The 16,872-nt window shown below is 41.5% G+C and overlaps 1 protein-coding gene across 1 annotated transcript in view; it reads left to right on the top strand.

Annotated features, from left to right (window-relative positions):
• Positions 1 to 16,872, top strand: part of LRRIQ1 (leucine rich repeats and IQ motif containing 1) — a 156,586-nt gene that overhangs the window by 137,974 nt on the left and 1,740 nt on the right. The window contains exon 26 of the mRNA XM_084811788.1: positions 2,785 to 2,905. Coding sequence (XP_084667914.1) covers positions 2,785 to 2,905 — 121 coding nt within the window. The remainder of the gene's footprint in view (positions 1 to 2,784; positions 2,906 to 16,872) is intronic.

Genomic DNA, 16,872 nt, shown 5'->3' with positions numbered 1-16,872 from the left:
CTGTGGCTCCAAGTCCCATCCCAGAGAGAGAGAATCCAAAAGGATAGAATGGTCAATGGTACTGAAAGCTACTGAGAAGTTCAGGAGAACTAATAGGGTCACACTCCTCCCATCCATTCCCCAGCATGAGTCATCCACCAGGGCAACTAAGGCCCGAAGCCAAGCCAGACGCTAGACTGGAATGGATCTAAATAATCAGTGTCATCCAAAACTGTCTTGAGCTGACATGATACCACCCACTCAGACCTTGCTCAGAAATAATGGATTTGAAACTGGGTGATAATTTTCCATAGCTAAGGGATCTAGATCTGGCTTCTTCCACACTGATTTTACTATTGCCTTCTTCAGGACCAATAGAACCACCCCATCCCTTGACCACTTCTGATAACTGAGTGTTTTAATTTTGTGCTAGCCTCTCTGGGAGTCTGCGGCCTGAATGGCAAGATACAAATCACATGGATTAAATAATAAGGGCTACAATGTTCTATCAATTGGTTACATTTATCCATTAAAACATGTTGATGTATTAAAAAGGAGCCCCTCCCTAATAAGCAGAATGAAGTAATGTACAAGTACTTATAAAATCTGGGCAAGTGCTGACTTAGAAGAAGCATTCTTTGGGGAAAGAAGGTGTAATACAAGAATGTGTCATCTACAATTAAAATATGCTTTCTCTCCATCATAACTTGCTTTTGCAATGTGCATATTTAACCATTCAATTGTTAAATTAATTGATTTAAATTCATAGGAATAATCCACTAAGGTTTATTTAATTGTGTGACAACCCTCCTCCTCCTCGTCATCATCATCATCATCATCATGTATTTAGTCATACCTAGAGCAGACCCATTCAAATCAATAAGACTTAAGTTAGTCATGACTTCCCCTTTCCAGTGCCCTTATTAGCTCTGTGTCTCCAAAGTAGCAACTGATAGTTCCGCTCGCTGCCACTCTCACACTTAGGACAGACCATTTTAAATGCGGTGCGGCTGCAGCCTGGACTGGTTGAAGCAGGTTTTTTTCTTTACTACATGCCCAGCCTTGCCCTGCTACCATTACTGCCTGTCTGGGGGTTGTTTGGTGCCCATTACCACAGCCACCAACACCTGCTCTCGCTATTGATGTGGGAGCAGAAGACAAGAAATGGGAAAGGAGAACTCTGTGGAGGAAAGGAACAAACAGTTCTCTTTTCCTTTATTTTTGGCTCCCTCCAAACTTTGTACAGAGATTATTGGGTGCACTGAAGCTTTGTTCTCACAATCTCTGTAAAATGTTTTCTAAAAGAAAGAGAAAAAGATCTGTTTGTTCCATTCCTGCTGCTGCTGCTGCTGCCGGGGGTGGGAGGGGAGAATAAGCAAACAACTGACCAGGATGGGTGGCAGGAGAAATAGGGCAACAAAGCAGTCAGTGTGGTGAGGACCAAGCAAAAGCCATCTTCTCCAGGACACCCCCACCCATTCAGAAGTTGAGGGCACTTGGTCCATTCACTTAAATATGTATTTAACTGTGCCCTTAGAACCTCGTGTGGCGCAAAATGGTAGGCAGCAGTATTGCAACCAAAACTCTCCTCACAACCTGAGTTCGATCCCAGCTGAAGCCGGGTCTCAGGTAGCCGGCTCAGGTCTACTCAGCCTTCCATCCTTCCGAGGTCGGTAAAATGAATACCCAGCTTGCTGGGGGAAAGGTAGTCTAGACTGGGGAAGGCAATGGCAAACCACCCAGCTATAGTCTGCCATGAAAACGCCAGCGTAAGTGGCATCCCTCTAGGGGTCAGTAATGACCCAGTGCTTGCACAGGAGGAACCTTTCCTTTCCTAGGTCCTATTTACATCATTGGGATGTAAACGTGCTTAATTTTCTTGCTGCTGTACCAACAGATTTCACCATAAATATTAGTACATATATGAGTTGTAATATAATATATAATTTTTACAGTTAATAAACATTACATTTACAAATAACACACTTTCAAACTCAAAACCAAAATAGCATGAACATTTCAGTTTCGAAGGTCGTGATCCTTACACAGAAATATATTCAAACTTAAATAATTGCCTTACTTAACAAGGAAATGTGTTTAGGATTGAGATGCCAGTATTTATAATATAAAAACATTGGGGGGAAGTGTAAGATTTTTCTTCAAATATGTGTGTTTGCTGAAACCATTGAATTAGTTTCACTATTTGGTCTCCATTCTAAATCTAAAATCAGATAGACATATAAGAACATTTTCTCTATTTATTCTTTGAAATCCATCAATATGTTACATTTTAATATAATTATTTTATGCAAGCTGTATATGTGACCTCTTCTGAAGGTTTGGTTAGGTAGCAAAGATGAAATTACTTACTAGATGTTTGATGGATAGAACTGATACTTGCTCTGGATTAAGCACAAATATGGCAAAAATAATCAAATATAACATTTCTGGCATTCAAGTCCGACTTTAAATTATAGACTGCTCAGTAAATGATCTTAAGCTGTTTAAGGTTTCATCAGTTGTCTGCAAGATTTATTTTCTTCAAAATTACTGTACTAAAATGTTGTCTTTTGTTGCTGCACTGATTCTGATCACAAACCACAATTTTAAGATCGCCTCCTATTTACAAAAATGCTTTGACATAGTGCATTTGTTCAGACTGGGCAGCAATAAAGGATTGTGGGATCATTCTGAAGAAGATTGTTTGACAGAGCCTGCTTGTTTATTTGAGAGTAATGTGAGCTGCATTCAGAAAATGTCATATTTTGTTTCTTGATTGTGTACATTCTCTCTCACTGCTTCCAGACAAGCCCTGTAAGGAGAGAAGACACGGATTTAGAGCTTGTTTCCATGACCAGTGGAAGTACTTTGACTCAGAACAGAGAAAAAAATAATCAGCCACACAGACACTCTCCCGCGTCTTCAAGTAAGTTGTGCTTTCCTTTTAATAATCCATTAAATAAAACTCAAATCACCTGATGGGGTTGAGCATCACATTGCATTCTTAGTAACACAGTGATGGTTCTGCCCTTACTTGAAATGTTATTCTCAATGGATATAAAATGTATGTCTACAGATATATAAAATTATGTATGTATGCCCATAAAGAGAGATAAAAATATGTATTTATGTGTGTGCACGCTTATAGATATAGATCTGTGCATGTAATAGATAGCTAGATGTAACAAGAGAGAGACAGAGCTGTGAGTATGTTTCTCTCTGCGTGAGATTGAATATCATGAGAAAGATTAGAATCATCGGAGATGTTGTTTAACTAAAACCTGTAATTTAATTACTCATTCTTGTAAGCCATTCGAATCCTTTGATGTTTCATTTCCTAAAGACAGGTATTTGTCTAGTTCTTAGGCCTCAATCCTGAAACTACTTGCTCACCAGCAGCTTTCACCAAAATGAATTTATATGGTATTAAGTGCCATAATTTGACAGAAGGTAGAATATGAATTAATTAAATGTATTGAGACCTTGATTTAAAGTAAGAATCTCCTACGTGTTTTAATTGTTTAAACATCTAAATATTAAACAATAATGACCTGAAGATGGGGGGTGGGTGGGTGGGGATCCAGTTAGTTATGCATTGTTAAGACCAGTACTAACATCTGCTGTGTCAGCAAGCAAGTTATCAAGTTGGGGCACACCACTACCACACCAGTGAAGCATCACACTTTGAAATTATGCTACCTTCATAGAAATGCTATGTAGTGTAATATTTAGATAACTCAATTTAAATCCTTAGGATCAAGTCGCATGATAAATGCAGTAACCAGGGAGTTGTTAATCAGAAGCCCAGTATTAAATGCTGCTTTTACAAAGAAATTGATGCGGGGGGTGTGTGTAAAAAATAAATTGTTTTCTAGAAAAAGGCATTCAAAATATTTTAATATTCAAAAACTGTAAAGAAAAAAAGTTGATGCTTAATCATGTTTCAAACAATACTTATTGGTAAATAAAGGGGAGGATTTGGCAATATTACTATGTTGATTTCTATTCTACCTAATTTTAAGAATTTGGAGAATACTCTTTTCAAACTTAGTATAATTTTGAAAATTTCCACCAAGTACATTTTCGTTTATAGACTGGGGTCCAAACAGCTGATTTAGGTGCACTGAATTATGCCCCCAGTGCTTTTGGTTAATATATTTTTAATGTGAACCAAAGATGAATGTCTTAATGAACATCCCTTTAGTTTCAAAAGAGGTTTGTTGACTACAGTCCTATGCACACTGCCTGGCAAAAAGCCCATTGAGCGCACTGGATTTTTTTCTGAGTAAACATGCCTAGGATTACACTGCATGGGACGATCATTTTTGCAAATCACATGTTCATAATAATGCAAAGTACTATACTATTGCCCGTGTAAAAGAGTTGCAATTCTAAATCAGTCATGCATTGTACTTGGACCTGTAGAAAGGCACATTCTTTAAATTGAATTTAAAGATTATATATATTCTATGTATTCCAATTCCAATTATTTTCTTTCTTTTTTAAGGCAAATGGAGCATCCTCCAAGCCTAATTTCCTCTTACCAAAGATCCTATTGGCAGCCTCTTCACTAGCTAAAGGATTGTGAAGGGTGGGGAAACTGGACTCAGACAATATGCTTCCTCTGAACCCGATCCTCTGCTGTGAATTTTTATGTGTCTGCAGCAGTGTTAATAGGTTTACAATTGTAGAGCATAGCTTCTGTTTAAGGAAGCTTTCATTTATAATCTTCCACTGATTTTTATCACTCTACATGTGGTAATCTATTTTTTAAAATTATTAAAATTTTACATTCAATATTTAGAATAAGGAATTCCAGCATGGACCCCAAAAACAATATTTTAAAAATAATTGTAAGAGTTATTTCGACCCAGACCTTCTGAGCTCAGCTTATTTCATAAAATTTCAAATTGATCCAAACAGTTTTGCTGCTAAGAATTCGTTCCGGTCACTTTCATTAAACTGTTGATTTTCTCTTTCTATGCTGTATTTGCTGTTAAGTAATTCAATATGGTAAGGGCTTTGGTATGAATTATAAATCAAGTCACACAGTGCTAGATATGCCAGTGAAAATTCTATGACGTCTTAGCAGACTTTCTGGCGTTATCAGTCCACTGATTTGCAAAGACCCCCCCCCCCCTTTCTTTCTCTCTCTTTGTTAGCGATTCCAAGTATTTCCTATATGGCATTACTTATCAAAACAGAGTATATGTCAACTTTGACATCTGTTAAAGAATAGAGGATTTAGTCAGAAGAGAGAGAAAGAGACCAGAAAAAATCATTAGCAAAGAAAACAGATTTTTTTTTTTTTAAGAACTTACTGCATGGAAATATGAGCATTCATTTCGAAATTTAAGAAGTCTTTTCAGCAGATACTGAATTCAGTTATTGTTTTGTACATGCAGACACTTTAAACACTGTGTCAGAATATTGTTTTGAATGGTCAGAGGAAAGACAAATAACCCACAGTTACCTGAACGACTAGCAAACCCCTTTTGCCAGTAGCAGTCACACAATTTTACATCCCAGCACTAAACACACATGTTAGCAAATCCTATTGATTTCAATGAGTCTCAACCTTCATCCAATTTGCCAGGGTGCTAGAAACTATTAGGGATGTGTTGGAGTTCTACATCAACCAAAATCCAGGACCTTGGGCTCCAATTGGAAGTACTTCTGGAAACAGACCCAGGATATTTCAGAACAGTTCTGGAAATAGCATATGGGGCAGACCTTTAGGCAGGCCAGATTAAAGTCTTTGTATGCCCTAGGCACTCCCATAATCATTAAACCCCAAGATAGATCTATAGATAAATATTTACATTGCATAGGTCTTATAATAATAGATCTACACACTAACTTTGGGTTAGTGGAGCACAACCCTGGGAAGATTCTAGCCTCCAAAGTATCTATAGGGAACCTTGAAACAATAGCCCAGAGCCCACAGATCCTTCCCTCTCTCTCTCTCCCTTTTTCATTTAAAGGTACTGGGACTTTTCTGTCCTTGTCCTGACTTTTGCTGTTGCCACCAATTGCTCTTACATAGCAGAGCTAATCAGTAACGCTCCTAAAGTGGCCCGGACAGGTCCCACCTCTTGTCTCTAGGAGGGGGACAAGGGAATTGCCAGGTAGTTTTCCTTTTTTCCTATCAATTTTCAAAAAGTTTGGAACACTGACAAATTAGGACAGGACATATGGCTATACCTACCCTAAACAAAATTTGGTATGGCTAGGCTCTGAAAGTCTTACCTAGCCATTATCCAATTAGGTAACTACACAAGGCAAATGACTGAGAATCGAGGCAAGGTGGGGTGATGAAGTTGGCATGGATAATACCAACTTGAGTTTGAGTGCCAGTAACAAATTCCACACAGAGTCCTCCTCCTATCCTATAATGGATAAACTTATCATTGAGTTTGGCAAACAGCAGGATCCGGGAAAACTCAGCACAAATTTTTGTGTGTTTTTAGTATCTGAAATACAGACTTCTTTACCCCAAAATTTACAGCAGTATTGTCTGCTCTATAAGCAACTACAATTTCAATAGATAACCCAAGATCACATGATGGCAACAGCTGTCTCTAATGGTAACTCATAAAAGTCTGGCCTATTGGGACAAGTGGGGTGCAGGGCAGGGGGTGGGGTGCAGGGCAGGGGGTGGGGGGCCCTGTAGGCAGAGCCAACTAGATCTAGTTGTTTTCTCCCCGTCCTCTTCCCCTTCAAAGACTCTAAGTACATTTAGAACACAATCCTATGCAAGGCTGGCTGGGGAATGCTGGGAGTTGTAGGCCTTTTCTCTGTCTAAACATGCATAGGATTGAGCCCTTAAGCTTTCAATGGGTGTAGCTTTTCCAGGAATGGGGATTCCACAATTTGGGAACCTTCCAGCTTGAAGCACTGAACTTAATATTCGCTAAATTTGCAACAGCAACAAAAGTCAGCCCAAAACAGTTGCAAGCACCCATTTCAGAGCTGGAAAGGTTTTCAGACCCAGAGACCTATAGTAGGCCCAAGGCACACACAAATCATGCAGACAAGTCAACAACAACAAAAGCATTACAAATGCCCATTTCAGAGCAGGGAAGGTTTTTGTACAGTTACTGTATGCCTTGGGTCTAAGCAAGTGAACCAAAAAAAGAATTGCAAAAATATTTTGAAGTGAATGAAATAATACCCATTGCCATCTATAGCGCCCCCCAAGACCATTCAGTCCAGAGTCTAAGATTAGCTAACTATACCAGTGCTCAGCCTCATGTCTACATCCCTTCTGCAAAATGGACCCAAACATACTTATAGGGTTGCTTTCAGGATTACTGAGCCAATAGGATAAGTGCTTTGAATCTTCAAAAAGCAATTAAAAATGCTAGCCGTTAGTAGTAGTAATAACTAAACTATATAATAGCAATTACAGAACAAAATAAAGTGTCCCTGTGGAGTGCATTTGGAAACTATAAAACAGCAGGACAGGCAGTTTAACTAACCTCCCCACAACACTCCCCTTCTGTGCTGCTGAGCAGCCACATGGTGTGCATATTTTTTCTTATTGTCGTGCCTGATTGGTTAGTGCAATGGCAGCGATGCCCATGGAGCAAGCAAATGGGGTGGACACCCCCTCCCCCAGGGACTATGAGCAGATTTCTGTTTCTTTTAAAATACTTTCAAGTTTTCACAGGGGGTCGTTTCTCCCAGGTGCCCCCAGGAAATTTCCCATTGCCGATTGAACGATCTGCCCATGTGCAGCAATTGCACATGCTCAGTTCATCAAAATGAACCTATCAGGCTACTGGAGGAAGATAGAGAGAAGCCAGCAGAAGCCAGCAGTAGAGTGGTAGCACAGCTAAATCCTGCTAGCCATTAAAGGAATAACAGCTGGCAGGATCAGGGAACTAGGGATGTACGAAAGTCACTTACCTGGTCTCGCAGCTTGCTTCGCAGTGGGGGGGAGGCGCTTCGCTTCTCCCCCCAAAGTTAAGGCCGGGGGGGGGGAGGCTTCCCGCCTCGCCTGGCCGAAATTCAGGCCGGGGAGAAGCGCCCCGTCTCCCCGGCTGCAAACTTCAAAAGAAAAGTAAAAAAAAAAAAAAGCCCCGTGATAGGCTATGTAACGATTAACATAGCCTATCATGGCTAGATCTGCAAAGTCAGCCGTGATAGGCTACGTTAATCGTCACGTAGCCTATCACGGGTGACTTTAAAAAAAAAAAAGTGCGTACGCAAATGGCGGCCCCCATAGGGAGCCGCCATTCGCGTTCCTTATTTGGTCGCTGTAGTCTACGTAAAGATTTACGTAGACTATGGCGAAAATAAGGGCAACGCAAATAGCGTTGCCCTTATTTTCGTTGTACTCTACATAATCTTTACGTAGACTACAGCGACCAAATAAGGAACGCGAATGGCGGCTCCCTATGGAGGCCGCCATTAGCCGTACATGCTTTTTTTTTTTTAAAGTCACCCGTGATAGGCTACGTGACGATTTACGTAGCCTATCACGGCTGACTTTGCAAATCTAGCCGTGATAGTCTACGTTAATCGTAACGTAGCCTATCACGGGGGCGTTTTTTTTTTTTACTTTTCTTGGAATGGTGGCGGTGGCAGCTGGTCGAAAGACCGGCTGCCGCCCCCGCCCCTGTCGAAGCCCTGCCGAACCGCCGCTGCGACCCGCCACCGGGAGCGACATTCGGGAAAGGTAAGTCCCATCCCGGGGGGGGGGGGGCGGAGAATTTCTCCCCGAAACTACTTCGGGGGTCCGAATACGTTGGCACTCGGCCCCCCGCAGTTTTGGTGAGAAATTCTCTGACACCCCTACAGGGAACTGGGTGGGAAAAAGAGGCAGAGGAAAATATAGAGGGTATGTGGGTATCATGGAGTCTGGCTGGTAGTGCTCTGCCCAACTTTGCCCTATAAAGGAGCCTCCTCTGCACTCACTTACTTGCCTGTATTCCATTCTGTTATTGAATCATTCTTGTGCTAATGGTCTCTCAGTCGCTCTGTCTGGTCACGACTTACGTCTCCACTCCCCCTGCCTGCACTGAGCATGCTCTGCTCTTCTTCAGATAAGCCACAAGGAGTAGCCTTTATCCCCCACCATCTAATTAGAAATTGGGGAAAACGTTGGCAAGAAAAATAAACAAACCTCTTATGGAAATGTTTCTCTTTCAGAATGAGTGATTAAAAAAAAAGTTCTGTTTAAAATACTGCTACAGTGAGGGGATAGTGACGTCACTGGCACTTCATTGCATCAGAAGCCCCCAAGCATATGCAAAGAGGCTGACCATGTTTGTTCTTTCTCGTCCAGAAGTGCAACTTTTATTTGAGAGTATTGTAAACTGCATTCAGAAAAGGCTAGATAGTGGGTCTCTGGGCTTTGTTCATAACATTACTCAACAGGAGTAAACATGTTGTTGTTGTTTTACCCAAAACAAAATCATATTTTGAAGATGAACAATAAATCCTCTTCGCTATTCAGATTTTCTCTCAGTCTTGATACAAAGCTCTAGATGCAATCCAGCAGGATTTTCTCCTCTGCCAGCCATGTTAAAATGAGTGGATGCTGGGAGCACAGTTGTTCTCTTGCACAACTTTCATTCCTTTCAGTTAGCTTTTCACAGAACATGCTCATGATGGGTTGCATCCTATGGCCATAGAGTTTAACTGGCTGTCTTGTAGCATTTTTTACCTAATCTTCCAAAGTAGATTTGCTGACCCACTTCAGAACAATATTTTTGATAAATGAAAACAGTTCCAAACATTTCCAGAGGCACAAATACATAGTAGGAAGCAAGAAAGAAAAGAAAATTGCTTTCATAAAGATAGACAAAGAAACAATTCCATACCCTTTCAGCATTTAGAATAGGCAGCAACCTGTAATGACAAATATTGGATCAAGGATGTCATACAGAAACAATAGCCTTAAGCTCTTTTTTCAGTCTAAACACAAAGGAGGAATTGACTCTTTCACAAGAAAACAGCCATTTCAAAAACCCTGATGCTATTCCTCCTCCCTCTTTTTTTTCCAACAGAATTTTCCAGCCTTAAAGTTATGCCTTCAGTTAAGGAAACAGACAAACTCAGTAATATTGTTTTCTCACTTGGCTTAATTAGAAATCTCACCAAAGACATAACTGAATTATCTGTGGTGCTCATAGAATGGAGTTTCTTATCTGGTATTTATGATTGCAGTGAAAAGAGTTCACTATAAGTCCAGAGTTATTTCTAATTAACCAAAAAGCAAGACTTTGAGCTGCGTAACAAAAACATTCAGTACAGTACAGCTAATCTGAATATTTATCCCAATTAACACTGCCAATGGCCAGTAAACCAAAGGAAATCCTAGGATGGACAATGATGTATTTATTTCGTTATACTGTGGTTATGATTTTAAGCACAATTTCATGTTATGTGTTTAGGATCTGGATTTCACTAAAAGCTGTTAAAGAAGCAGGCTTATATTATTTACAGACGTAAATATAGTTTAACTACTTCTAAGGTCAAACTACACTTGGCCTTAGGGTGCAATGCTATGCATGTTTAGACAAAAACAAGTCCTACATCTCCCAGCATTGGGAGTCCTCACTGATGTATCCAGGGTTGGGGAGGGAAAATCTTCTTTCCCCTACATATGTGGTTCCAGTGAAATCAGCCCCACCTCCCACCACCTAAGGTGCGTTTTTTTTTAAAAAGCCTTTCATGACGTGGTTCAAGTCACACAATTAAAGGTGCAATCCTATACATGTTTAGACAAAAACAAGCCCTACATCTCCCAGCATTCCCCAGGCAGTATGGGGAATGTCCTACATCTCCCAATGCTGGGAGATGTAGGGCTTGTTTTTGTCTAAACATGTATAGGATTGCACCTTTAATTGTGTGACTTGAACCACGTCATGAAAGGATTAAAAAAAAAAAAACACCTTAGGTGGTGGGGGGTGGGACTGATTTCATTGGGGCCACATATTTAGGGGAAAGAAGATTTTCCCTCCCCAACCCTGGATACATCAGTGAGGACTTGTAATTTCTACTTAATGAATATCCGCCAGATCCACAGGTTTCTATCTCAGGCGACTGCAGACATACTGGTTCAGGCCTTAGTTGTTTCACGTCCAGACTATTGTAATAGCCTTTTCTCTTTCCTCTCTCTGTCCTTTAATCCTGGTTCAGAACAATGCTGTCAGGATTGTTCTGGACCTTCCCCGTTTTGTTCATATTACTGGTTATCGTAGCACCTTGCACTGGCTTCCATTGAAGGCCAGGGCCCTTTACAAGATTTTGGTCCTGTCCTTTAAGGCCCTAAGGTTGCATTACCCAGCCTATCTATCCTCTCTCTTGTCCTGGTATGTCCCAGGTAAGGCCACTAGGTGGGCCAGGCTCTTCTGACCCACTCTACTTGACAGATTGCAGTGTCTCATTATCGTGCATTCCAGGATCTTGTTCCGCAGCTGTGGAACTTGCTTCCCCTACCATTACAGTTAACTGAGGGTTTAAAGGTGTTTAAGAATGGTTTGAAAATGTATCTTTTTGAGTAGGAGGTTGGTTGTTTTTGAGGTAAAGTACGCTGATTTTATGTTTGTTTGGGTTATTAAGACTGTTATTATAATATTGTAATTTTGAGTTTGGTTTTATTAAAATTATTGTAATTATGTATTTTGAATTGTTGAGTTATTTGTTTTATGTACAGTACTTTGTGACAAAGTGCTATATAAATTATTATTATTATTATTACCCGTGAACTGCAGTTAGCCTTGGGACAAAAAAAGCTCCCATTAGCACCAAGGGGAGCTTTTTTTTCCTAAGGCTAACTGCAGCGCAAGGAGCAGTTTCCATTGAGATTGATGCAGCGGGATTAATTTAGCAGCTTAGGGTACATCTGATTTAAATTGGGGAAATGGGACAAGGAGAAAGGGTTACCACCACCCCCTCCCACTGCCCTTAGTGCCATCACCCTGATATGCTTCACTCAGCTGCTTTTAACTTATGAACAAATGCAGGATATCCTGATCACAGATCTCCTGTATCCTAAACTGTATCATTGAAAGCAATCAAACTAAATGTACAACTAGTTAGTTTCAAATGTAGAACTAGTTAGTCATGACTAAATTTAGCTGGATCAGAGCCGAAGTATTGAAATCCTTGAACTAGCTTCCTTTTGCAAAGGAAGCTGTCCTTTTTCATTTCTTCTGATTTAATACTAAATTGCACTAAACACACATAAAAGAATGGCCATCGGTTGTCTGAGAGGCCTTGGATGGTTTAGCTGTAGCACATATATCTTGATGTAATATCCACTTCATAGTAGCCATATTGTATACACTAAAAATGTAACAAAACACATGTTGTAAAATATGCATATGATAGAGGTAAACATCTCTGGGAACTTCCAATTGGCTGCAGCTCCCTGTGGTATGTATCCATATGGAAAGATGCATGTTTTCCTAATTTAATGTATGAAATTACATTGAAATTACTCATTCCCTCTAATAGCTAATTTGGGTGGTCGAGTGCCTATCAGCAAAATGAGGCAACTCAAAAAAAAAGTACTGGTTTCTACATCCTTCAGGTATGCAGAAGTATATAAGTGTCTAAATTAAGTGAGACCGATTTAAAAGAAAAAGAAAAAAGCCTTGTGAGCTTTGAGACCCTATGAGTGTCCAGGACCTGCAAAATGTTAAGCACATATAGGTATGAAAATTCTAGAGCAGGTTTAAGGAACCTGCAGCCTTCAAGCTATAAACCGCTCAGTAAGCCTTTAGATCCAGCCCACTGCCTCTCCTCTCTCTGTCCCAGCCCCTTTTCCTCAACCCTGCCACTCTCTTCCACCTTGGCAAACAAGATACTGGTGTTTTCTCTTTCGCAGGCAGGCAGGCGCAACCATAGAGCATGGAGACACCAGGAGATAGGCAGGCGGGGGCATGCATGAGCCTGTCCATGGAGCTCGGTGGCTAGAAATATGCTCTATTTCTGCAGCATATTCTGTGGATGGGCTTCTGAGGTCAAACCTGCCCCTGACTGCCTGTCTCCCAGTTTTTTCTCATGTTCATTGCTGCAGCCACTGCTCCCTCTCTCTTAACATCTGTGATCCGTGGTTGTGCCTGCTGTGCCTGCCTGCCTGCCTGCCTGCTTAAGAGAGGTGCATGCTTGTGTCAGGGTAGATGGTGGATGGTGTGTGTGTGTGTGAATGTGTGTGTGTGTGTGTGTGTGAGAGAGAGAGAGAGAGAATATGAATGGATGAATGGGATGTCTGCTTGTGTGTGAGAGGGCTGGGGATGGGATAGATGGATGGGGTATAAAACTTGTCTGTGAGAGAAAGAGAAAATGAATAGATGATGAGAGAGAGAAAGAGGGAACGAAAAAGAAAATGAGCTAGGAGAGAGACAAGGGGTGTCCTGTCCACTTCTGGCTTTGTCATTGCCTGCCTCCAGTATGCCACCCACTATCACTTTCCCCTGAGGGAATGTGGCCCTCGATTGAAAAAAGCCTCCCTACCACTGACCTAGAGTAACTCATCTCATTGTCTGAAGATGAGATGTTTAATATGAACTTTCAGAATCACATTAAACATGAAATAAGAGCCCACACACACACAGGACATTGAGGCAGGGCATGCTGCAAACCTGCGCCTCTACTCACATTTAGCCCTCCTGTATTGCTGCCCAGTCACAGCTGTGCTAAAAATCTAAATTTTGCGTGTTTTTTGGTGTGCAGCCTTCACTGCTATCCAGAGCGGAGAGGAAAGTGTCTAAAGCAGGACTGCACAACCTGCACCCCGCCATGCCCCCCATGGCCACCAATTTCCCACTGCCACTTATCAATCTTGCTGCTTCTGTGCCTGAGCCTCTAATGGTGGTAAGGAAGCACTGCTCCCATTCAGGGTCACTGGGGGAGAGGCATTAGCATCCCCCTCCCTCAGTGACCCCAAAGTCTCTCCACCCCACCCTAACAATTTTAAGCAGGATTGCTGGAATGAGGACAAGGCTACAGCATCCCCCACCCCAGTGATCCTGCACAGGATCACTGGGATAGTGTGGTGGTTAAAGCCTCCTGCCCATTCCAGCGATCCTGAGCCTCCCTGCCCCCCAGGGGCGGGGTGAGGTCCTTGCGTCGCCCCCCGCTTACACTGCATGCAGCCCTCAAGGCTGAAAAGGTTGTGCACCCCTAGTCCAAAGGCAACAAATGTTGGGCACAGTGTGTGTGTCTAGCGATGAAGTCTGAAGCTGGGACCGTTGTCCTATGGAATGCCGGAGGTGATGGGCATAGGGAGGAAAAGAAAGGATGAGAGAGAAAGGAAACTGGCTTGCTTGAGCGATCTATCTATCTATCTATCTATCTATAATCTATCTATTTATTTATTTAATTTCTGTACCACAACATTATACAAACATTACAGAACGTTTTTATGTTATAATAACATATCTTTCTGTGGAGGCGAGAATTGCAGTTTGGCAGAATACATGCGATGAGGTTAAAACACACACACACACCTTTCCTCCCAGTGTTATATTTCACCAGCACCAGGTATATAGCAATAAAATACTCAAGACTGGCAGCCAGCCCTCATCCTGAGACCATTAGCGCTATATAGCATAGCAGGGGGAGTGGAAAAGAAAGAAAAGAATGCCTTTACTTAGCCCCCCCAGAGGCTGCAAGACTCTTGTTTCAGGAGCGTGGGTGGAGCCTGAATAGGATCATACCTGTTAGGGCAGATGTTTCCAGCCTGGTGACGTCCAGATGTTTTGGGCTACAACTCCCAGCATTCCTGACAATTGGCCAGACTGCAGGGCACCATGTTGGGGAAGGCTGGGAATATACTGCTACATTTTGTTGCAGGTTGCCACATATATATGATCTCCTTCTAAGGAAATGTATATGGATTTTTTTTCCTTGCTGTTTCCTTGAATTAATGTATGCCACTAGAAGCTATCTTTCTGTTAAAGACTGCTACAAAGAGAATTTGCTACCCTAAATGGTGAAATTAGAATGACTTTTTGCTGATGTCAGGATTCCTTGCCGCATTCTGTTCACATTGACTTGGGTATCATGATACAATGAACCTTATCCCCTGCCTTAAAGCAGTGTTGTTAATATCATGGCAGTGTAAGTGTAAATGAATATTACCATTGATCACTATTTTTAGGTTGCAATATGATGCATATTTTGCTCAGAAGTAAATCCCATTGCAAGTGGGACAATTCTAAGTAAATATGCATTAGAATGGGCTATACGAACTCTACAGAAAACAGGGCTTCAGCTAAATTGGAATCCTGTCTGTTGTTTAAGGCCTCTGCAACACATTACATGCAAATGCATGTAAGAAAACCTCAATAGCCAACTGCAAAGTAGTGGTGGGGGTGGTTTGGAGCAGAGAAGTCTCCATAGAAATACATGCGTAATCCTTTCCATACCAGTATCTTTCCCTCTGAAAACCCCACCCAATGCTGCCTCTCTCCTCACACGCTTCCAGACATGCTTTTGCAAGATAAAACATGATTCTGGAACACCCACCCCCATCCCTGGTAGTGCAAAGCAGTGAGCAGGAGAAGAGTTAAATACTCCCTTCCCCCATCCCACTGCTGTTCAGCTCCAAATCATGCCCTTCCGATACTACTAAACAGCAAAGAGCCAGTTTGTTGTAGTGGTTAGAGTGTTGGACTGGGACTTGGGAGATCCAGGTTCTAGTCCCCCCTTGGCCAAGAAGTTGACTGGGTGACTTTGGGGCAGTATTTGACTCACAGCCTAACCTACCTCACAAGTTGTTGTGAGGATGCAATGGAGAGGAGGATTATGTAAGCTGCCTTGGGTTCCTTGGAGGAAAAGAGGTGGGATATAAACATAATAATAAATAAAATAAACATAAAATATATAATCTACAGTTGTGCCCTAATTACCTGGAATTTCCCAGTATGCAGTGTGTCCGTCCTGCTTTACACAGTAGGTTTGTTTAAAATTTCCAGCATATTGTAGCTGTTTCTTAGTCAATAGCCATGTTTCTAGATTGAGGAGCAGTTAGAGCGGGGAGGGACAACTTGTGGCCCTCCAGATGTTTTGGCCTACAACTCCTATCATCCTACACCACTGGCTATGTTGACTAGGGCCAATGGTGTAAACCACAGGTCCATCCCATCCTTTCCCACCCCCTCCCCATTTTGAATAATGGTTGTCAAGGCAATGGAAGGAGATGTACAATTCCATTTAAGGCAGGACTTTGCATTTAACGTGCTAGATGCATGATGGCATGTTGTGTATAGACTGTCCTGTAAGCTGTTTATGCACACATCTTCACTGTATGAGAAGGCTTAAAGGGGCCAGACACACAAAGTAGCTGCCAAACAGAGGCTGCTTTGAATTGTTCTCCTTTGCAGCTTTCTCCACATGGCAAACTGTTTGTGGGCAGTGGTTTGCTTTGCAAACCAGGGAATGTTTCCCATGTCATCCCCAACATTTTTCAGTGGCCTTAATATAGTGGCTGTTTTGTGTGGGTCAGGCCCTTAGACATACATAGAGGTCTGCAGTACTCAGCTACTTCTGTAGATGCTATTGACGGCTAGATATTTATAGTTACCTTTGAAGACTTAAGATTTGAATAAAATTGCATATTTCCATATCTAGGTCAATTTTCCCCTTGTCTTATTCAATGGAATAAACAGCAGTTCTCTTCCTGTATTTCATTGGGTAGAAGTCTGGCCAGCGTATGTTGGGCTGAGGAGTTGAAATAGTAACCAGTTGGACCTATAAATCATCTGGAATTTTCTTCATGTGGTTAAAAGATGTCAGAAGCTATGAAAATGATCTCTCTATGTCATTTGTGTGTGCATGAAATATATGTTTTGTGTAAATTACAAAGAAATAATTGGACACAATAGGAAGCAACAAATACCTAAGTTGTATATATGGCTACTTCTTCAGTTT

The sequence above is a fragment of the Heloderma suspectum genome, chromosome 7, assembly GCF_057233095.1.
Source record: "Heloderma suspectum isolate Gila_16-S chromosome 7, 16-S_ref, whole genome shotgun sequence".
Lineage (NCBI taxonomy): Eukaryota > Metazoa > Chordata > Lepidosauria > Squamata > Helodermatidae > Heloderma > Heloderma suspectum.
The sequence above is the reverse complement of the archived record's forward strand: the minus strand, read 5'-3'. Positions and strand labels throughout refer to the sequence as shown.